Raw genomic sequence first — 19,760 nt, forward strand, 5'->3', positions numbered from 1 at the left:
TTTAAATTTAAAAAAAAATTGTTAAAGACACAGTAACTCAAGGACTAATTATTTCCTGCACTAGTTCCCATAACACTCATCTGTAAAGAAACCTAATGGTCATGGATGGCAGTTTTTTCAGATTAATGAGCCACTAACAAATTAGTCATTCCTTACATTTTTGAGTCCCAAACCCAAATACCATTATCCCGGGATTTGTCCTGATTCTAAACGGTTCACAGTTGTAGATATGTGTTCTGCTTTCTTCAGCATTCTGATAGATAGACAGTCAATATCTATTTGCTTTCACATGGAATAAGCAACAATATACTTGGACAGTTATGCCTCAAGTCTTTACAGAGGCATCTTCTTATTTCTACTAAGTATTACATCAGAACCTGAGCACCTTACTATTCTCTAATGGCTCTTCTCTATTATAATATGTGGACAATGCATTGCTCTGCTCCTCTTCTAAAGAGAACTCCTTAAGAGATTGCATCTCTTCTCAAAAGGGATATAAAGCCTCTAAGGAAAAACTACAGCTTCCTAGAGAGATAGTTCACTGTTTTGGTCATAATTTAAATATTACAGGAATTTACTTATCAACTAAAAGAATAAAAATTTAGGAATTTCCTAAGTCCACAACAACAACAACAACAACAACAAAAATTAAGATTCCTTGGGTTGGCAGGCTACTGTCAACCTTAGGTTCCAAATTTTTCTTTATTGACCTTATCTTTTTATGAATTAACTAAAGCGAATACATCCGAACCTTTAACCTGGGAAAACTCTCACAAACAGGCCTTCAGACAACTTAAAATGGCCTTATTAATCTCTCCAGCATTGGAGCTACCAATTATTCTAAGCCATTTACTCTACTGTTCATTAAGAAACAGGCCTTGGCTTACTGACCCAAGAACATGGGGGAAAACTAAGACCTGTTGCCTATTATAGCTTAAAATTAGATACCGTAGCTCAAGTATATGATGCCTGTTTAAAAGCAGTAATTGCAGCGGCAAGAATAGTTGCAGCATCTGCAGGAATAACACTAGGGAATGATGTAAATACAAACCCCTCCTGCTGCCCAAAGTCGCTAACACTCTGAATTTATTCAGCATCTATCCTCTAGCCAACTGACTTCCTATGATACTCTTGCTTCTAATTTAATTAGAAAAAGATACAATACCCTTAACCTTGGCACCCTATTGTATTTGACAATCAAAGGAGATCATTAATGTGAGCTGATTACCTCTCAGTTAGCGTCCGGTGTCCTGAAATACCACTGCATAAGACTGACCTTATTCTTTTCATTGACAGAGCCTACATCTGAGGAATTACTGGACAATTTCAGTTGAATATGTAGTCACAATCGAGTTAAAAATAAAAGGGGTAATTTACCTCTATTTACTTCAGCTCAGGAAGCAGAGCTAGATGCTCTTACTAGAGCTTATATGCTGTCATCTAAAAAAAAATAAAAATAAAAAACCCAGCTGATTTGCTTTCAGAATTGTCCATGATTTTGGAATGCCATGGAAACTGAAGGATTTCCTTACCTCAACTGCATCCCCTTTAAAGACTGGACAAGTAGTCAATGATTTACAGACTGCCATCTTACTTCCTCAATCTATTGTTATTATTAAAATTGAGGTTCATACCAAAAAAAAAAAAACAGAATTCGAATGCATACCAAGGAAATACTCCAGCAGATTTCCATGTAAGGACAGCTGCAACCAAACCACCTTCAGATATATGCATTCAATTTTTTCTCTTAGACATGTCAATTTAAATTTTTATCAAATATGCACAGTGCAGAAAACAACAACAAAAATATGCACAGTGCACCTGAGGGTAACAAGAAAAGCCCTCTATGACCAAAAAACAAACTTGGCTAGATGAAGGATGCATTTTTAATTCCCAGCAGACTTTTTTCGGGGGAGAGTAAGGATGGACGGTTGGTACTTCCCGAATCTTTCAAGGAACCAATCCTTAAACCTTTACACTCTTTCTCTCACTATAGTGTTAACAATGGTTCAAATACTAAATAAATATTGGTGGGGAAATTTTCGTAAGACTGTTGCCTGTGTTTACAATAAATGCACAATTTGTCAAAGCATAACCCAAGATAAACCATTCCAGTTACTAGAGAATATCCACTACCACCTCTGGCCACTTTGGGCATTTACAATTAGAATTCATTCAACTGCCACCAAGCATGAATTATGTCCTACTCATTGCCTGTTTATTCTCAGGATGTGTCCATGAGACAGAGGTTTTTCCCCATGAGGATGCCAATGCTATATCAATTGCTAAAAAACTTTTAGAAAATGTATTCCTTATCTGGATAATGCCTTCAATTACTTCTAGTTATTATCAAGACACTCATTTTGCTGGGCAGGTCATTAAAGCTCTAAGAGTCTATGAACAAGTTGGTATTAACCATTGTCCCTACCCCCCTCGATTCTCTGGAAAGGTGGAGAGAATAAATGGCCTATTGAAACAAACTGTCTAAATTAAGAGGGGAAACTGAACTACCTCGGCCTAAAGTTCTTCCAATGTCCCTTATGAACTGTGAAAAAAACCTTTTGGGAACATAAACTTTCTTCTTATGAAATTATCACTGGAAGACTTATGTCAATTGGCCTCCATCTTAACATTGATTCCCTGCTTCCCCAGCAGGAGATAACTCAATATTGTAAATCTCTAGCAACTTTTGCAAAAGGTTATCTCGTATAAGTGAGGGACACATTTCCAGATCTTATCTCCCTCAGATTTCCAATGTCTGGATATAATGGAAGTGACATCAACACAAAACAGCCCATAAACCATGTTGGAAGGTTACCAGATACACTTAAATTCTGACACTGTAGTCAAACTAGTAGGGACTAAACCTTGGATTCACATTTCGCAACTTAAAAAGGCTCCACTCTCCAATGATTGGACCTGTGACCAAATCAGGGACCTACAACTAAAATTTACTAACATAAAAAGTAAATGGCTCCATGAGGTGGATGGCTTCCATTCAAGATCACAGAACAAGACCCTCAAAACCCCTACATTCCTGTCATATTCCTTGCCATATTACTTTTAAATTATTGTTGCATTCTACTGTGTCCACAGCTCTTTTCCATCCCGCTTAGAAAATTCCACCATAAAAATGTCACAATGTTTCTTGCCATGGCCTGGAAGGACAGTGCATCATTCATTTTTCCTGGCCACTGAAAAAGGGGGAATCTGATTGTGGGATCTGCCATCACATACTATAACCTGTGCATGATGCCAGACACCCAACTGTTTTACCCAAACATAAAGAAGGCCTTCATTTAAACGCAGCAACAAAGATAACAGCACAGCCACAACCTATACAACCTTCTTTTCCCACACCTCCGGGTAATCTTGAAAGATACAGCATAACGATACATAATGAAAACGACAAATGGCTCACTGATATATCCAGAGGCGTCCCTTATGACCTAAACACCTGCAGGGATGGAGTGCACCCCTCCAAGGATTATTGGTCTTCATGGAGGATATGAAACCTCTATCAGTTTGACCATTCCCTGCATAGGTCATTGGTCCGTGATAGGAAAAGTCACCCTCAGACGGATGCCTTCTTGCTCCTTTAGAAATTCATAACAAATCCAAAGCTTCATACTGGACTACCCACTTAATTTATATTTCCAAGCCAATCACGAATTGCCTGGGGGTATCACTAATGCCAAATGGGCCTCTTTCATTAGACTCACGGCCTTTGTTAAGAGTTAACACCAAAGAGATTACTTCCGGAGAAGATGGCGGCTTAGTAAGACGCGCGGATCTTAGTTTCTTCTCCAGGACAGCTACTAGGGGAGTAGACACGATATAGAACAGCGCCCAAAGCCACAACAGAGATAAAAAAGACAGCGTACCCCATCCTGGAACGGCTGGCTGGCTGAGAGAAGCCGCTCGGGTGAGATTGCCGAGGCACGCGGGCTTCACCGGGTGGGGCGGCAAGCGGCCGGAGTCACTCCCTTCCCCCTTCCCGGGCCGGCTGGGAGATTGGAGAGGCGGTCCCCTGAAACCGCGGCGGCTGGCGCCCACACCACGCGCAGCCCCCCGGACCAACTGAGAGAATTGGATCGGAAATCCCCAGGCTGCGGAGAACGGTGACGGGTGGGGGAGGCCCCTTCCAAACCCGTGACTCCCCGGGAACGTGCACTCTCCCGGGCGGGCCGCTGCCGCTGGCGCCCTCCCGCCACGCTTGTCGCCCAGGCGACTAGGAAATTTGGACGGGCACTTTCCCGGGCTGTGGCGGCCAGCAACCCTCCCCGCATTCGGACCCCGGGCCGGCTCGAACCCTTCCAAGCCGCTTCGGCTACCGAACCTCCCGGATGGCGAGAGTTTTCCAAAGTTAAAGGTCCCACAGCACCTTTTACTGGTGGGACCCGCAGACAAACGTGTGCCACGAGCGCCACCTACTGGGCAGGATAAGAAAAACAGAACCCAGAGATTTCACAGAAAAATCTTCCAAACTTTTGGATCCAATACCCAGGGAAATCTGTCTAAATGCGCAGACGCCAACAGAAGATAACGGATCATGCTCAAATAATTGAAAATATGGCCCAGTCAAAGGAACAAACCAATAGTTCAAATGAGATACAGGAGCTGAGACAACTAATGCTGAATATACGAACAGAAATGGAAAACTCTTCAAAAACGAAATCGATAAATTGAGGGAGGACATGAAGAAGACATGGGCTGAACATAAAGAAGAAATAGAAAAACTGAAAAAACAAATCACAGAACTTATGGAAGTGAAGGACAAAGTAGAAAAGATAGAAAAAACAATGGATACCTACAATGATAGATTCAAAGAGACAGAAGATAGAATTAGTGATTTGGAGGATGGAACATCTGAATTCCAAAAACAAACAGAAACTATTGGGAAAAGAATGGAAAAATTTGAACAGGGTATCAGGGAACTCAAGGACAATATGAACCGCACAAATATACGTGTTGTGGGTGTCCCAGAAGGAGAAGAGAAGGGAAAAGGAGGAGAAAAACTAATGGAAGAAATTTTCACTGAAAATTTCCCAACTCTTATGAAAGACCTAAAATTACAGATCCAAGAAGTGCAGCGCACCCCAAAGAGATTAGACCCAAATAGGCGTTCTCCAAGACACTTACTAGTTAGAATGTCAGAGGTCAAAGAGAAAGAGAGGATCTTGAAAGCAGCAAGAGAAAAACAATCCATCACATACAAGGGAAACCCAATAAGACTATGTGTAGATTTCTCAGAAACCATGGAGGCTAGAAGACAGTGGGATGATATATTTAAATTACTAAAAGAGAAAACGGCCAACCAAGACTCCTATATCCAGCAAAATTGTCCTTCAAAAATGAGGGAGAAATTAAAACATTCTCAGACAAAAAGTCACTGAGAGAATTTGTGACCAAGAGACCAGCTCTGCAAGAAATACTAAAGGGAGCACTAGAGTCAGGTACAAAAAGACAGAAGAGAGAGGTATGGAGAAGAGTGTAGAAAAAAGGAAAGTCAGATATGATATATATAATACAAAAGGCAAAATGGTAGAGGAAAATATTATCCAAATAATAACACTAAATGTTAATGGACTGAATTCCCCAATCAAAAGACATAGAATGGCAGAATGGATTAAAAAACAGGATCCTTCTATATGCTGTCTACAGGAAACACATCTTAGATCCAAAGATAAACATAGGTTGAAAGTGAAAGGTTGGGAAAAGATATTTCATGCAAATAACAACCAGAAAATAGCAGAAGTGGCTATACTAATATCCAACAAGTTAGACTTCAAATGTAAAACAGTTAAAAGAGAAAAAGAAGGACACTATATACTAATAAAAGGAATAATTAAACAAGAAGACATAACAATCATAAATATTTACGCACCGAACCAGAATGCCCCAAAATACGTGAGGAATACACTGCAAACACTGAAAAAGGAAATAGACACAAATACCATAATAGTTGGAGACTTCAATTCCCCACTCTCATCAATGGACAGAACATCTAGACAGAGGATCAATAAAGAAATAGAGAATCTGAATATTACTATAAAGGAGCTAGACTTAACAGACATTTATAGGACATTAAATCCCACAACAGCAGGATACACCTTTTTCTCAAGTGCCCATGGATCATTCTCAAAGATAGACCATATGATGGGTCACAAAGCAAGTCTTAACAAATTTAAAAAGATTGAAATCATACACAACACTTTCTCCGATCATAAAGGAATGAAGTTGGAAATCAATAATAGGCAGAATGCCAGAAAATTCACAAATAGGTGGAGACTCAACAACACACTCTTAAACAACGAGTGGGTCAAAGAAGAAATTGCAAGAGAAATTAGTAAATACCTCGAGGTGAATGAAAATGAAAACACAACATATCAAAACTTATGGGATGCAGCAAAGGCAGTGCTAAGAGGGAAATTTATTGCCCTAAATGCCTATATCAGAAAAGAAGAAAAGGCAAAAATTCAGGAATTAACTGTCCACTTGGAAGAACTGGAGAAAGAACAGCAAACTAATCCCAAAGTAAGCAAAAGGAAAGAAATAACAAAGATCAGAGCAGAAATAAATGAAATTGAAAACATGAAAACAATAGAGAAAATCAATAAGACCAGAAGTTGGTTCTATGAGAAAATCAATAAGATTGATGGGCCCTTATCAAGATTGACAAAAAGAAGAAGAGAGAGGATGCAAATAAATAAGATCAGAAATGGAAGAGGAGACATAACTACTGACCTCACAGAAATAAAGGAGGTAATAACAGGATACTATGAACAACTTTATGCTAATAAATACAACAATTTAGAGGAAATGGACGGGTTCCTGGAAAGACATGAACAACCAACTTTGACTCAAGAAGACATAGATGACCTCAACAAACCAATCACAAGTAAAGAAATTGAATTAGTCATTCAAAAGCTTCCTAAAAAGAAAAGTCCAGGACCAGATGGCTTCACATGTGAATTCTACCAAACGTTCCAGAAAGACTTAGTACCAATTCTCCTCAAACTCTTCAAAAAAATCGAAATGGAGGGAAAACTACCTAATTCATTCTATGAAGCCAAGATCACCCTCATACCAAAACCAGGCAAAGATATTACAAAAAAAGAAAACTACAGACCAATCTCTCTAATGAATATAGATGCAAAAATCCTCAACAAAATTCTAGCTGATTGAGTCCAGCAACACATTTAAAGAATTATACATCATGACCAAGTAGGATTCATCCCAGGTATGCAAGGATGGTTCAACATAAGAAAATCAATTAATGTAATACACCATATCAACAAATCAAAGCAGAAAAATCACATGATCATCTCAATTGATGCAGAAAAGGCATTTGACAAGATTCAACATCCTTTCCTGTTGAAAACACTTCAAAAGATAGGAATACAAGGGAACTTCCTTAAAATGATAGAGGGAATATATGAAAAACCCACAGCTAATATCATCCTCAATGGGGAAAAATTGAAAACTTTCCCCCTAAGATCAGGAACAAGACAAGGATGTCCACTATCACCACTATTATTCAACATTGTGTTGGAGGTTCTAGCCAGAGCAATTAGACAAGAAAAAGAAATACAAGGCATCAAAATTGGAAAGGAAGAGGAAGATGGCGGCTTAGTAAGACGCGCGGGTCTTAGTTCCTCCTCCAGAAAAGCAACTAAAGAAACAGAAACAATACGAAACAGCTACTGGAGTCACGACAGAGACCAAAAAGACAGCGTACCCTATTCTGGAACGGCTGAACGGGCAGGGAGAATCCGCTGCGGTGAGATACCCGAGGGGCGCACGTTTTCCCGGCCGGGGCGGCTGGCGACTGGGGTCCCCTCCATGCACGTGGCTCCCCGGTCTGACTGGGAACATTGGATAGCGGGGCCCTCCCGTCACGCTTGGCGTCTCGGGCCAGCTGGGCAATTTGGACCGCCACTCCCCCAAGCCGCGGCCAGCGACCCCCGCCTCCATGCACGGTTTCCCGGGCCGACTGCCCCGCAGACAAACGACCGCCACGAGCGCCACCTACTGGGCAGGAAAAGAAAAACAGAGCCCAGAGATTCCACAGAAAAACCTTTCAACCAGCTGGGTCCCACACCCAGGGAAATCTGATCAAATGCCCAGACACCAGCAGAAAATAATAGATGACGCTCGGAAAATTGAAGATATGGCCCAGTCAAAGGAACAAACCAATAGTTCAAATGAGATACAGGAGCTGAGACAACTAATGCTGAATATACGAACAGAAATGGAAAAACTCTTCAAAAACCAAATCAATAAATTGAGGCAGGACATGAAGAAGACATGGGCTGAACAAAAAGAAGAAATAGAAAATCTGAAAAAACAAATCACAGAACTTGTGGGAGTGAAGGACAAAGAAGAAAAAATGGAAAAAACAATGGATACCTACAATGGTAGATCTAAAGAGACAGAAGCTACAATTAGTGAACTGGAGGCTGGAACATCTGAATTCCAAAAAGAAACAGAAACTATAGGGAAAAGAATGGAAAAACTTGAGCAGGGGATCAGGGAACTGAATGACAATATGAAGCGCACAAATATACGTGTTGTGGGTGTCCCAGAAGGAGAAGAGAAGGGAAAAGAAGGAGAAAAACTAATGGAAGAAATTATCACTGAAAATTTCCCAACTCTTATGAAAGACCTAAAATTACAGATCCAAGAAGTGCAGCGCACCCCAAAGAGATTAGACCCAAATAGGCATTCTCCAAGACACTTACTAGTTAGAATGTCAGAGGTCAAAGAGAAAGAAAGGATCTTGAAAGCAGCAAGAGAAAAACAATCTGTCACATACAAGGGAAACCCAATAAGACTATGTGTAGATTTCTCAGCAGAAACCATGGAAGCTAGAAGACAGTGGGATGATATATTTAAATTACTAAAAGAGAAAAACTGCCAACCAAGACTCCTATATCCAGCAAAATTGTCCTTCAAAAATGAAGGAGAAATTAAAACATTTATAGACAAAAAGTCACTGAGAGAATTTGTGACCAAGAGACCAGCTCTGCAAGAAATACTAAAGGGAGCACTAGAGTCAGATACGAAAAGACAGAAGAGAGAGGTATGGAGTAAAGTGTAGAAAGAAGGAAAATCAGATATGATATATATAATACAAAAGCCAAAATGGTAGAGGAAAATATTACCCAAACAGTAATAACACTAAAAGTTAATGGACTGAATTTCCCAATCAAAAGACATAGAATGGCAGAATGGATTACGACCCAGCAACACCACTGCTAGGTATCTACTCAAAGGACTTAAGGGCAAAGACACAGATGGACATTTGCACACCAGTGTTTATAGCAGCATTATCTACAATTGCAAAGAGATGGAAACAGCCAAAATGTCCATCAACAGACGAGTGGCTAAACAAACTGTGGCGTATACCTACAATGGAATATTATGCAGCTTTAAGACAGACTAAACTTATGAAGCATGTAATAACATGGATGGACCTAGAGAACATTATGCTGAGTGAGTCTAGCCCAAAACTAAAGGACAAATACTGTATGGTCCCACTGATGTGAACCGACATTCGAGAATCAGCTTGGAATATATCATTGGTAACAGAGACCAGCAGGAGTTAGAAACAGGGTAAGATAATGGGTAATTGGAGCTGAAGGGATACAGACTGTGCAACAGGACTGGATACAAAAACTCAAAAATGGACAGCACAATAATACCTAAGTGTAATGTAACTAGGTTGGAACACTGAATGAAACTGCACCTAAAATATGGTTTTTTGTTTGTTTGTTTGTGTGTTTGTATCTTTTGTTTTTGTTTTTTTCTTTTTCCTTTTTATATATATATATATTTTATTAGTATTATTATTTTAATTCTCTTCTCTATATTAACATTCTATATCTTTTTCTGCTGTTTTGCTAGTTCTTTTCCTAAATCGATGCAAATGTACTAAGAAATGATGATCATACATCTATGTGATGATACTAAGAATTACTGAGTGCATGTGTAGAATGGAATGATTTCTAAATGTTGTGTTAATTTCTTTTTTTTTGATTAATAAAAAAAATTTAAAAAAAAATTGGAAAGGAAGAAGTAAAACTATCACTGTTTGCAGAAGATATGATACTATACGTCGAAAACCCGGAAAAATCCACAACAAAACTACTAGAGCTAATAAATGAGTACAGCAAAGTAGCAGGTTACAAGATCAACATTCAAAAATCTGTAGCATTTCTATACACTAGTAATGAACAAGCTGAGGGGGAAATCAAGAAACGAATCCCATTTACAGTCGCAACTAAAAGAATAAAATACCTAGGAATAAATTTAACTAAAGAGACAAAAAACCTATATAAAGAAAACTACAAAAAACTAAAAGAAATCACAGAAGACCTAAATAGATGGAAGGGCATACAGTGTTCATGGATTGGAAGACTAAATATAGTTAAGATGTCAATCCTACCTAAATTGATTTACAGATTCAATGCAATACCAATCAAAATCCCTACAACTTATTTTTCAGAAATAGAAAAACCAATAAGCAAATTTACCTGGAAGGGCAGGGTGCCCCGAATTGCTAAAAACATCTTGAGGAAAAAAAGCGAAGCTGGAGGTCTCGCGATGCCGGACTTTAAGGCATATTATGAAGCCACAGTGGTCAAAAGAGCATGGTATTGGCATAAAGATAGATATATCGACCAATGGAATCGAATAGAGTGCTCAGATATAGACCTCTCATCTATGGACATTTGATCTTTGATAAGGCAGTCAAGCCAACTCACCTGGGACAGAACAGTCCCTTCAATAAATGGTGCCTAGAGAACTGGATATCCATATGCAAAAGAAGGAAAGAAGACCCATCTCTCACACCCTATACAAAAGTTAACTCAAAATGGATCAAAGATCTAAACATTAGGTCTAAGACCATAAAACAGTTAGAGGAAAATGTTGGGAGATATCTTATGGATCTTACAACTGGAGGCGGTTTTATGGACCTTAAACCTAAAGCAAGAACACTGAAGAAGGAAATAAATAAATGGGAGCTCCTCAAAATTAAACACTTTTGTGCATCAAAGAACTTCATCAAGAAAGTAGAAAGACAGCCTACACAATGGGAGACAATATTTGGAAATGATATATCAGATAAAGGTCTAGTATCCAGAATTTATAAAGAGATTGTTCATCTCAACAACAAAAAGACAGCCAACCCAATTACAAAATGGGAAAAAGACTTGAACAGACACCTATCAGAAGAGGAAATACAAATGGCCAAAAGGCACATGAAGAGATGCTCAATGTCCCTGGCCATTAGAGAAATGCAAATCAAAACCACAATGAGATATCATCTCACACCCACCAGAATGGCCATTATCAACAAAACAGAAAATGACAAGTGCTGGAGAGGATGCGGAGAAAGAGGCACACTTATCCACTGTTGGTGGGAATGTCAAATGGTGCAACCACTGTGGAAGGCAGTTTGGCGGTTCCTAAAAAAACTGAATATAGAATTGCCATACGACCCAGCAATATCATTGCGAGGTATCTACTCAAAAGACTTAAGGGCAAAGACACAAACGGACATTTGCACACCAATGTTTATAGCAGCGTTATTTACAATTGCAAAGAGATGGAAACAGCCAAAATGTCCATCAACAGACGAGTGGCTAAACAAACTGTGGTATATACATACGATGGAATATTATGCAGCTTTAAGACAGAATAAACTTATGAAGCATGTAATAACATGGATGGACCTAGAGAACATTATGCTGAGTGAGACTAGCCAAAAACTAAAGGACAAATACTGTATGGTCCCACTGATGTGAACAGACATTCGAGAATAAATTTGGAATATGTCATTGGTAACAGAGTCCAGCAGGAGGTAGAAACAGGGTAAGATAATGGGCAATTGGAGTTGAAGGGATACAGACTGTGCAACAGGACTAGATACAAAAACTCAAAAATGGACAACACAATAATACCTAGTTGTAAAGTAATCTTGTTAAAACACTGAATGAAGCTGCATCTTAGCTATAGGTTTTTGTTTTGTTTTGTTTTGACTTTACTATTATTACTTTTATTTTTGTCTCTATATTAACATTCTATATCTTTTTCGGATATGTTGCTAGTTTTTCTAAACCGATGCAAATGTACTAAGAAATGATGATCATGCATCTATGTGATGATGTTAAGAATTACTGATTGCATATGTAGAATGGTATGATTTCTAAATGTTGGGTTAATTTCTTTTTTTCCGTTAATTAAAAAAAAAAAAAAAGAGAAGGGGTAATTGCAGCTGAAGGGATACAGACTGTACAACGGGACTGGATATAAAAACTCAGAAATGGACAGCACAATACTACCCAATTGTAATGCAATTATGTTAAAACACTGAATGAAGCTGCATGTGAGGTATAGGTTTTTTGTTTTTTTTTTCTTTCTATTATTGTTTTAATTCTTATTCTGTTGTCTTTTTATTTCTTTTTCTAAATCGATGCAAATGTACTAAGAAATGATGAATATGCAACTATGTGATGTTATTAAGAATTAGTGATTGTACATGTAGAATGGAATGATTTCTAATTGTTTTGTTAATTCTTTTTTTAATTAATAAAAAAAAAGAGTTAACACCAAAGAAAATATGATTAGAAATTTATTAACAGTAGGAGGAAACTGCTGGTTCCACTGCAGAGACTATTGCTGCAAAATATCTAGATTTGTTAACTAGAGTTCTTTTACATAATATAATTGCACTTGTCTATTTGCTGGCTGAGCAAGGAGGAGTGTGTGCTCTTTCTTATCAATACTATCTGCTGTACTTAGATAACACTTCGGGAGAAGTCAAAATACAGTTAAGCAAAATAGTCAAACAAGACACATGGTTCAAACAAACGAGTCCTTCCATGAGATTGTTTTTTGATCTCTTTGATTTCAGTTGGTTTGGATTCTGGCATCCTTCACTGAAAAGCATACTACAAATACTGGGCATTTTACTAAATATAGTAATCATAATAGTCTCCCTGGTATGCTGTTATCCTCTCGAAAGTTTTAAGTGGTTCCACTGAGCCATATCACCGTGTCTGTCCACCTACGTCAGAAACATGAAGGCAACAAAAATGACCAGCCCTTCGACATCTGTAGCCTAATCATCTACTAGTGCCATCTAGATTCTTAAATTTTAATCTCAGCCCTTGATTTGGCTTTCAAAAGTGGAGAACTGATAAATAAGTCTAGTAGGAACCAGAGGCACCCCTGCTAAGCCCCATGTCAGCAAAACTAAAACATAAATAAATTCCTATTCCCTATAAATGTCTGGCTCACCAGAAAAGAGAATTTAAATCAATCAGATTTGCCAACTCCTTATTCTTCCACCAACTAACTTCCTCATTGCTAAACAACCACCTGCACTAACTACATTAGGAAATGTAGTTTGTATTAACCACTGAAAATTTCCTCCTAATCTATTCACTTCCTTGAGGCAACTGGAATCTCCTCCCAATTCTGCACTGATCCAATGAAACGGAAATCCAACTAAATTTTGTTCAAGTGGTTATTTTAACAGCATACTTCTCCTTTGTAACTCGTCTCTAGCATTACTTCTTCAAAGATAATTTCTCAGACCTCTTGACCAGAAAACTCTTACTAGATCAAATTCTTCTAATATATTTGGTTCTCAGCACTGTATTACTCTTCATGGTAGCATCTGCCACAATTAAAATTGTACATTAGTCTGTGAATTATTTTATTAATGTCTTTCCCACCAGACTCAAAGCTCCACAATAGCATGGCAACCTGGTTTTGCTTACCTCTGTCTCTGCCTATGTACTACCAATTCTGGTTAAAGGGAGGTGCTCAATTATTTTTTAAACAGAAAAGAAGTAAAAGCAAGCCGTGCAATTACCTTGCTACAACCTTCACACTAGACGTCCAACATATTCTCTGACACAGCCCCACCTAAAGTCTGTCATATATATATATATATATATATAGTACCCCTGACCTCTGTAGTTGCCAGAACTTGCTCAAGTTTTAGCTAAGTCATTACATTCTCGAAAAATCTCCAACCTGTGTCTTCTTCTTTTAATACGCTATATGTCCCACAGAACAGGGATTTTTGTTTCAATCACTGCCTAAAGCAATGCCTAATACATAGATTTTTGCTTTGATCACTGCCTAGTATGTGCTTAATAAACAGGCTGAATGATTGAATGAATGAATGAATGACTATAGCTCAGGGTGAGTCTGCTCTTGGATTGTCGCGAGTTGGGGAACAGGGACATCACCTCACGGCAGCCCAGGCCTGCTTTGATGGCCTCTGAGTCTGAGATCCCCAATGATCACGTTTGACCACGCCGGCCTCCCCAAAGTCCGGGGAAAATAAGAATCCTCAAAGATGAAAAAGTGTCCCCTCGAGCTGTCCCTCAAAGAAGTGACAGGTGCCGTTTACAGATATGACTACGCCTCACCCCGTGGTGGGTCCTCCGCCTGCAAGATACACTACCGAGACCCTTAGCCACGGGAATACGATCCCTTCGTCTTGTTTTCCGCCAGCAAACGAGTTCCCACTTCTGCGTCCAGGAAAAAAAAAAAAAAAGACTTCGGCCGGCCGCAAAAGTAGTGCTCCTCCGCTCCAAAAAAGCCTCTTAGCTAACAGAGGACTACCCCACCCCCCTTCCGGTACTGTCTCGAATAAAATGCTTTCTCCGTTCCAGCTACGATTCTCCGTTCCAGCTACGATTCTCCGTTCCAGCTACGATTCTCCGTTCCAGCTACGATCCGCCACTCCAGAAAAGCTACTTCCGCGGCTCGCTCAATACTAAAGTCCCTCGGCGGCGCGTCACTTAGCCGCGCGCTCTCGCGAGAATCTATCACCGCCCCTCCCACCCTCCTTCCTAAACTCCCCGCCCGCAAGGCAGGCCTCATCTAGTCCCGGCGTGCACCGACGCAGGCGGCGCATGCGTACCCGCAGCTCCCAGCGCCCTCCGCGCCCTCGGTGAATCAAGCAGACGGGGACGAGTGTGAGGAATCAGCAGCCGTCCCTTGTAATGACTTCCTTACTCCTGCAGCATCGCAACCCTTTCCCGTGTGCGGAGCTTTCCTGAAGACTGCTTGGGCCGCTGAGGGCCGGGAAGAACGTAGCGCTAAGTCTCGGACTCCGCTGGCTGGCGTCGTGACCTGAACCCTGAACCCTGGGCCGGGCGGGGCCTACACATCCGGCCCCACCCACTAGGGTCTAGCCTCGGGGGAGCATGAACTCAGGGTCGCTGACACACCCCCACCCGGCCTAGCTGCCCGACCCCGCCCACTTTGGATTTCCTTTCTGTCTTGCAGCCTCACTGTTTCCGACCTTGTACTAAAAAGGGGAATGCATCTTGGAAAACCACATTGCGGGAACACATTTTGTCGAGAGAAGAGGCCAGGTTTTTGGCCCTTAGGGTGTACATTCCCTTTTCGAGAGCCTAAATTAGATTTAACTAATCAACCTGAAATATCCTATATCTGCTGACACTGGCGTTTTTAGCGCCCTGCGTCTCCACACTTCCAAGAACATTAAGCAAGGCGTTCTTGAAGGGGCTTGGGGGTCCCCCCACTTTGAGCTAACGTGAAGTTGATACCTGGGTGGGAGCATGACTACAGTCCTGGACCCTCAGACCGAAGCGCCCCTGGAGGTTGAAGGGTGCCTAATAATGAAGGTGGAAAAGGAACCCGAATGGGAATCGGAAACCATTCTGGAAGGATCGGATAGCTCTGAATCTGAGACCTTTCGTAAATGCTTCAGGCAATTCTGTTATGAGGATGTGACAGGACCCCATGAAGCTTTCAGTAAACTCTGGGAACTTTGCTGCCGATGGCTGAAGCCAGAATTGCGTTCCAAAGAGCAGATACTTGAGCTCCTGGTGATTGAGCAATTTCTCACTATTTTACCAGAGAAGATTCAGGCTGGGGCGCAGAAGCAGTGTCCTGAAAGTGGAGAGGAGGCGGTGGCCCTGGTAATACATTTGGAGAAAGAGACCGGAAGATTAAGAAGACAGCAGGTGAGAGAGGATTTTCCAAAATTTTGTATTTAGAAAGAAGGGGGTGGGGAAGGAAGATGGTTAGGGATGCATTGTAGTAAGTGCACGCTATGGTTGAATAAATGGTACTAGTAAAAGACCCTTTAAAGAGAATCCACTTAATATGGGCACCAAAATTTCCTAAAAATAGAGAAAAGAGAAGGGTTTGGTTGAAACATCATCTTGCAAATGAAACTAGTTGTTATAAATATGTGTTTTACATCTGTGACGTATTTCCAGGAAAATTATATGAGCAAACAATCAAGTTGTGCTTCGCAGAGCTTGGATTGCAGTTTAATTCTGAAGAGGGTGTTTTTTTTTTTTGCTTTTTAAAAAAAAAAAAGGCAAAATTTTGTTAGTTATCCCAGGGCCCTCTCTCTTTCTTTAACATTCCAGCTAGCGTCTTACAAAGTCACAGTCCAATGTCATCATCCTTGTCACTCTTCTTTGATTTAACTGTTGGTGGCTTTGCATGATTTTCTAGTTTTAACATCTTTTCATTGACCTCATAAAGTCCTGCATCATTTGCAAGATCTGAAATTTCACCTTCCACAGGATTTGTATTGTGTAAAGATTTGACCATCAGGAGGTTTGCTGTGTTGGTCAGGGGATTAAGTGGGGATTAATTTTATAAGTTTTCAATGAATAGCTCATTATATACCTGTTTTGATGAGTACTTCTCTGTGAACCTAGTATATGTGGGCACTTAATATTTCACTCCTGCTATATTTTCCCCCTCTGTGTATCTCTATATTAATAAAGAAGAGTTTCCTCTTTACACCCAAACTCCTGGACAGTGCCTTCAGAGGCTCCATTCAGAATGGATTGAAATTTTCATTCTTTCTCATGTCTTTTATCCTTCCTTGATATCTTTCTTAGGAAGTTTGGCCCTGCTTTAGACCTCTCTTCTTCCTTCTTTCTGTTATTATTGCCTTATTTCTCAGGTCAGCGGTCCCGTGCATTCAGGAAAGCAGGCCTCACTTGGTATTATTGCCTTATTTCTCAGGTCAGTGGTCCCGTGCATTCAGGAAAGCAGGCCTCACTTGGAGCAGTGTGGGAGGTGGAGACTGAGCCCAGGCTGGTATCCCACAAGGACACTGGAAGCCTCCACTCAGAATGCCAGGAGCAGCTGAAGCATAAGAGAGAACATCGTCTCTTACCCAAGATCGGTAAGAACTAGGAGCACACCCAGTGCAGAGACCACAACAGATTTATTTACCCCCTAATACTGAGTTGCTCAGAGTAGGATCCCCTCAATACATATTTGAAAATAAATTGAGTATTTGGGGAGGAAGACTTCTTTACCCTCCAGAATTGGAAATGTGTGATATATGAAAAAGGAATCTTAAAGTTGAAAACTAGAAAAACTTAAGATTGCCCAGGTCAGCCTTGAAGTATTAAAGAGTAATATTATTTACAAACCTCCATTCTATAATCAGTTCATATCATTTAGTCCTGTGTATATGTGTTCCTGGCTGATGATAAACAACTTGAGAAAACGTTTGAAAAGGAAAATAAGAAATGTTTCCCTTTCTTGTTTCACAAGAAACACAAGTTGAGGCCTTAGAAAAGTGGCATATTAGAAGGATAAATAAGACTTCACAGAAAAAGGATCATTGATGTTCATAGCTATGCTAGGTAGTAATGAATCAAGTCAAATCCAAGGAAATTAACATCCTGTCCATCCCATCCTGTAGTGGTCTCTCTATCAGCTGAAGTGCGTTGTCAGGCTTAGAGAGGAATGGAAAGATCATTAACCCTGCAGTCAAAAGACCGGGGTTTAGTTTGCGTTTCTTTCTTGTAATTTTTTTTTAATTAATAAAAAATTATTAAAAAAAAAAAAAAAAGACTAGGGTTTATATCTGCCACCCTCTAGCTATGTGATCTTAGGTAAGTAATATGAAAAGGACATTAATGGAAAAAGAGTAAGAACTTAGGCTTTGCAGGCAAACAAACCTGAATTCAGAATCTGTGTCCTCAGTGAGGTTACTTAGCAAACTTTCCATTTTCTCATCTTTAAAGGAGAAATAGTAATGTGGTTAGTGTAGATTAGATGAAGCAGTGTACTCAGGCCATTGAATAATAGTGCACAATAAGTGTTAGTTCCTTTTCTTCCATGATGGCACAATTGCTTTTAAACTTCAAATCTGTCTTAGCTTACACAGCCCATCATTAAGGAACAAGATTGACCACTGTTGTACTCTGCCTACTCACCAGTCCTCCAAATCATATTGTGATAGAATGTGTTGCAAATATTAATGGTTTCTGAATTATCCAGTGTGTGTTCATCAGCATCAAAGTTCCCTTTCTCACATGATTTAGAGGTCATAATTACTTTAACTGATAAATTTAGTCTGATAAATGCCTATTGATGGTGCTTCTGGGTTTTGCCATCCTAGAGTGATAAGAATTCCTAAAGTGGAAAAGTTTGCTCTGTCCAGGTACTTAACTAGGTGAGGAAGACAGAAAATTTGAGGGGTAGATATCTCAGAAAGATGAATTTCTTCCTAAGGATGGTCTGTTTTCAGCCCTGTGTGCCTCAGGAAATAATAGGTCTCTAAGAAAGTGATTTGATTTGCTTCTAATGGAAATTAGTGGAGAAAGCTTTTGAGTTCTTTGGCTCAAGTGAAATTAATTCTTTATGTTTTCCCTAGATGGTGAGTTCCCTAGTAGTAGACTGATTCAGATATCCCTATATATTTATATATATATGTATGTATATACACATACATACTCCTTCTACCCTTAGAAAGGTGTTTTTGCCTGTAGTGTCCAGTATTATATACACTAAGTTCGTTAGATCAGTATTCATTCATAGGTGATGTACTTAAATCAGGTATCACAAACTGTAACCTACATACCAAGTCAGATTTATTTTGTTTAGCCTGCAAAGAGCTTTTGTTTGGGGGAGTTTTTGTTTTGTTTAGTTACCAAGATTTCACAACCGTCCAGATTTCTACCTTCTCTTGAAAAATTAGAAGCTCTAGCTATACCAGAGCCATAGTCTCATTGGTACATAAGTTGGAGCTGAGTATTGGATGTGTTTTTTCCACAGATGAGGTGCTATAGTTTCCTACAGTGCCTACCTGGCCCGTTTCATTATGTGCTTTATCTACTCACTCCCTGAAGGCATTTGAGTTTGTAAGGCCTGCTTTAGGCTACTGTGATTTTAGGCATTGCTCTGAACTCATGAAGAAAGTGCCTGATTTATATTACTTGGTTGTTTATATATGCTCATTTCTCAAAAGAGAAGCAGCATGAATTAAAGGGCCAGAGCCTAGAACACTAATTGTTTCTTTTTCTTGTTACAGCTCGGTCTTCTCCATGGGTTCCCACCTCTGCTGAAGAACGGAACACCAGAGATCAAGAAGTGATCTTGCAGGTACAATTTTTTTTTTGTATTTTCAGGTATATTTTAATTTTTCCCCCAGTCTTCCTTCCTAAGGTGTTCATTTATGGTGATTTCCTATGCCTTCACTGTCCTCACACTTTTGTATTACTTCCTAGAAACAACCCCATATAAAATCCCCAATTCTTTTTCCTGAGAAGCTTGGATCCAGCCTTCTGAAAATGGGTCTCCTTACTGGATCATCACTCTTATGATTCTTTATAATATCCTTCACTTCATTTGGTACATAAAATACACTTGATTCCTTGGCTTCATTTCTTCTGTAGGGTCATTAGAAGGACCCATGTGGTTATTTGGGTAGTCATTGGTAT

General features: G+C 39.7%; 2 protein-coding genes across 2 annotated transcripts in view; one reads left to right on the forward strand and one right to left on the reverse strand.

Moving 5' to 3' along the window:
- The window catches only part of LCMT1 (leucine carboxyl methyltransferase 1), a 317,860-nt gene that overhangs the window by 193,930 nt on the left and 104,170 nt on the right, over window positions 1-19,760 (reverse strand). The window lies entirely within an intron of this gene.
- The window catches only part of ZKSCAN2 (zinc finger with KRAB and SCAN domains 2), a 36,558-nt gene continuing 31,728 nt past the window's right edge, over window positions 14,931-19,760 (forward strand). The window contains exons 1-3 of the mRNA XM_077141488.1: window positions 14,931-16,022; window positions 17,047-17,209; window positions 19,352-19,422. Of these exons, the coding sequence (XP_076997603.1) occupies window positions 15,615-16,022; window positions 17,047-17,209; window positions 19,352-19,422 (642 nt within the window). The 5' untranslated portion in view covers window positions 14,931-15,614. The remainder of the gene's footprint in view (window positions 16,023-17,046; window positions 17,210-19,351; window positions 19,423-19,760) is intronic.

This window comes from Tamandua tetradactyla, chromosome 23 (assembly GCF_023851605.1).
Source record: "Tamandua tetradactyla isolate mTamTet1 chromosome 23, mTamTet1.pri, whole genome shotgun sequence".
Classification (NCBI taxonomy): Eukaryota; Metazoa; Chordata; class Mammalia; order Pilosa; family Myrmecophagidae; genus Tamandua; species Tamandua tetradactyla.